The 2,944-nt window shown below is 52.2% G+C and overlaps 1 protein-coding gene across 1 annotated transcript in view; it reads right to left on the bottom strand.

The window, feature by feature from the left end:
• Window positions 1–2,863, bottom strand: part of LOC104510152 (erlin-2) — a gene marked incomplete at its 5' end in the record, with an annotated part of 9,670 nt that extends 6,807 nt beyond the window's left edge. The window contains 3 exons of the mRNA XM_010152315.1: window positions 1,363–1,488; window positions 2,293–2,354; window positions 2,811–2,863. Coding sequence (XP_010150617.1) covers window positions 1,363–1,488; window positions 2,293–2,354; window positions 2,811–2,863 — 241 coding nt within the window. The remainder of the gene's footprint in view (window positions 1–1,362; window positions 1,489–2,292; window positions 2,355–2,810) is intronic.
• Between the last annotated feature and the right edge of the window lie 81 nt (window positions 2,864–2,944).

The following is a 2,944-nucleotide window of genomic DNA, read 5'->3' as shown; positions in this document are numbered from 1 at the left end:
GTTTGGCTCAACAGAGAGCGCTCAACTCCAGCTCAGCTAAGACATTTCAAAAGAAAATACAAACCAAACCCCTGTTTCAACGAAAAGCTCTAAGGACAGCAGCGGTTCCAGTTGGGAAGTGTAAAAGGAAAATAAAAATGTAACAGCCTTGAAAGTGATCACATGGCACTCCCTGATTATTTGCTTTGGTCCCAGTTTAGCTCTCTGGAACTCAGGCTCGTGAGGAAGTTCAGCCAGGAGTTGAGGAAACAGCTGCTATCAGTTTCCTGCACCTGCCTGCAGATGTGGGGGCAGAGGGCAACACAAGCCTGCCCAAAACGGGCTGCGCCCCATTTCAGACCTCCCGAGCCAGAAAACATTCAGCTCAAACCAGAGACTTACACGGGAGTTTATACAAGTTCCTTCTGTGCAAATCCGTGCCTCTGGGTCCATTTCAAGCAGTTGTCAGCAGCAGCTGCCGACAGCTGGAGACGCCATCGGCAAAGAACCAGCCCCCCCGCCAGCAGTCCCATCAAGGAGCTGGAGGGGAGTCGAGCCCCAGTTCTGCTTGTGCGGAGGCCTGTCAGAAAGCGGAGAGCCCGGCTTTGCGGGGAGCCCAGTCTGAACAGCGGGCAGGAGTTTGCAAACACCCTGTGTTCTTTCAGGCACAAGTCCTGTCCATCTGGGCTCCAAACCCATTTACAGCAACACTCTGCCCGCAGTCAGCACTGCTGGAACGCTGGAAGGGATTGTGCGTCCAACGCCATAAACACAACACAGCAGCGACTGCTCTACCAGGAAGCCACAACTTCGCGAGAGGCCGCCTGAAGAGATGTGTCCTGCCAGCGCCTGTGCTGCCCGATTTCCCAGCGGCCTGAAGCGAGGGAGGGGAGCTCAGCAGGCCCTTGCCAAGCAGTCCCGTTATCCTGCGCTGGGCGCCGCAGCCACACGCGTGACACAAAGCCCATCAAACCCGCAGGCCCGGAGCGCTTGCTCTTTCTTTTTGTAACAGCAAAGAGAAAAGAACTCGCTTTTCTGCCTGGGCTAGCAAACCCCGAGACTGACTCAACAAGTCACGCTTGCTAAACACAGAGGTCACCGCAGAATTACCACTCCCTTTTTCCCTAAAGCCCTCAGCTCCTACTGGCAGGTTTGGCTTTGAAATTCTTTTGTTACAACATACTGAAGCGCTCAGCAGCAGAAGATAACAAGGAGTAAATGATGGCAGCTGGTTAACAATCCTGATTCCAAACAGAGCAGACACTGGATGAACAGGTAAAAAGCCCATCAGATGGGGAAGCGATTTCTGCACCAACCGACCAGGCAAACAGCAGTCAGCAACATCACTCGAGCCGTCAGCCAAAGGTCAGAGGGGCAGCTCACCAAACAGCTCGATGTAGACCTCCTGCAGCGTGTGGACACTGCAGAACTGGTTCAGCTCGTGGTGAATCTTGTTGAAGATGAGAGCTTTGTCATAGTCAGCGGTGTAGTTCTTCACTATGTCATACACTGTAAAAGAGGAGAACCCGGGGTTAACAATGCCTCGGCTCGGCTGAGCACGTCCAGCGAAAACCTTACGGTTCAGTCCCAGCAGCAGGAGTCACAGTGCCCGTGTGGAACGAGGAATCCACCCACACGAGAAGCCTGCGCCACAAAGACCTTGTTCTGGGGAGTTTTATTTACTGCTAATGTTTTTTAACACCCTAACCAACATTCTGCCACTTGCTCTGTGACCAGGACACCTGACTAAGAACAGCTCTCTGCTAACACATTTGTGTTGTGTCTGAGCTGCAGAGCGCAGGCCGTGTGGTCCGTGCACAATGAGGGAGAGGCAGCCTGCAGTTCACCTAACACACAGGTCTCAAAAGGCCACTGATGAGCCAGTTACACCACGCTTGTAACCAACAGGACGTTAAAAATCAAAGAATTTGGAAAAAAGACTGCGTTCTCCTTAGGCCTCAGGGCCTTCGGCTCACACCCCCTGTCTCCCTGCCTCCTGCACACCTCGTCATTCAAACCAGGAGTTCTTGACTGAAGCATAAAGCCCAGTGAGGCCATAACAATACCAACAGTAAAAGCGATGGACGGTATTCAGGCATCAGCGAAGCAACCAGCAGCACAGAACAAGCGCGCGCAAGAAATAACAGACGCACAAAACGCCTGGAAGAGCCGGTTTAAAGTTTCCACCCAGGAAGTACAGGGCTTTACAAGTGCTCAGGGGAATACCCATGGGATGCCCCTGCTCCAAATCAAAGCACCACCTCTTCACACCATCTCACACTAGCAGGAGCAACAACAACAATCCAAACTCACCTGCACTCTGGATGAGAAAATTCACCACCTCAATTCTGTCAAAATAAATCATCACTCCTCCGCTGCAAAAGGAAGAAAAAGGGAAAAAACCATGAAGCTTGCTGGAGGCCAAGTGCTCTGCCTGTGCAGCTCCTGAGCAGAGGACACCCCCCTCTAGTGGGCATCTACACCCGGCCGCGCAGCACCCCCCCAACGCCCCTTCCACCTGGCTCCTGGTTTTAATTACACTTGTTTCCAGAAACTGGATCACGAAATGTGGGCCCAGGCTTGGAAAACTCAGTGCAGACCCCGAGGATGGCTGCACATGAACCATTCCAGCAGGGCTCGTAAGCTTGGGCGATGCGTTAGGGAGCCTTCCACCCATTTCAGTTGGGGTGGTGGTGGGAAATCCAGTCCACGAGACCAAATCTACGTGTTTTAAAGGGCACTGGAGCAAGCAGTGGGGACAAAAAGGGAAAGGATCAAAAAGTTTCCAGCACGAATAAAGGACTGTAGGAGGTAAGAGCTGAACATCTCACCTGGTACCACAAGGAACATTTTTCACCTCATCTGTCTGCAGCGTGGTCTGAAGAGAGATTTAAGGAAAAAGGCTTCAGAGATGGGATTTTCCCTGCACAAATCCTACTTGCTTATAGGCATATGAAACAGCCGC

This window comes from Eurypyga helias, unplaced genomic scaffold, assembly GCF_000690775.1.
Source record: "Eurypyga helias isolate BGI_N326 unplaced genomic scaffold, ASM69077v1 scaffold19445, whole genome shotgun sequence".
In the NCBI taxonomy this organism is placed as follows: domain Eukaryota; kingdom Metazoa; phylum Chordata; class Aves; order Eurypygiformes; family Eurypygidae; genus Eurypyga; species Eurypyga helias.
The sequence above is the reverse complement of the archived record's forward strand: the minus strand, read 5'-3'. Positions and strand labels throughout refer to the sequence as shown.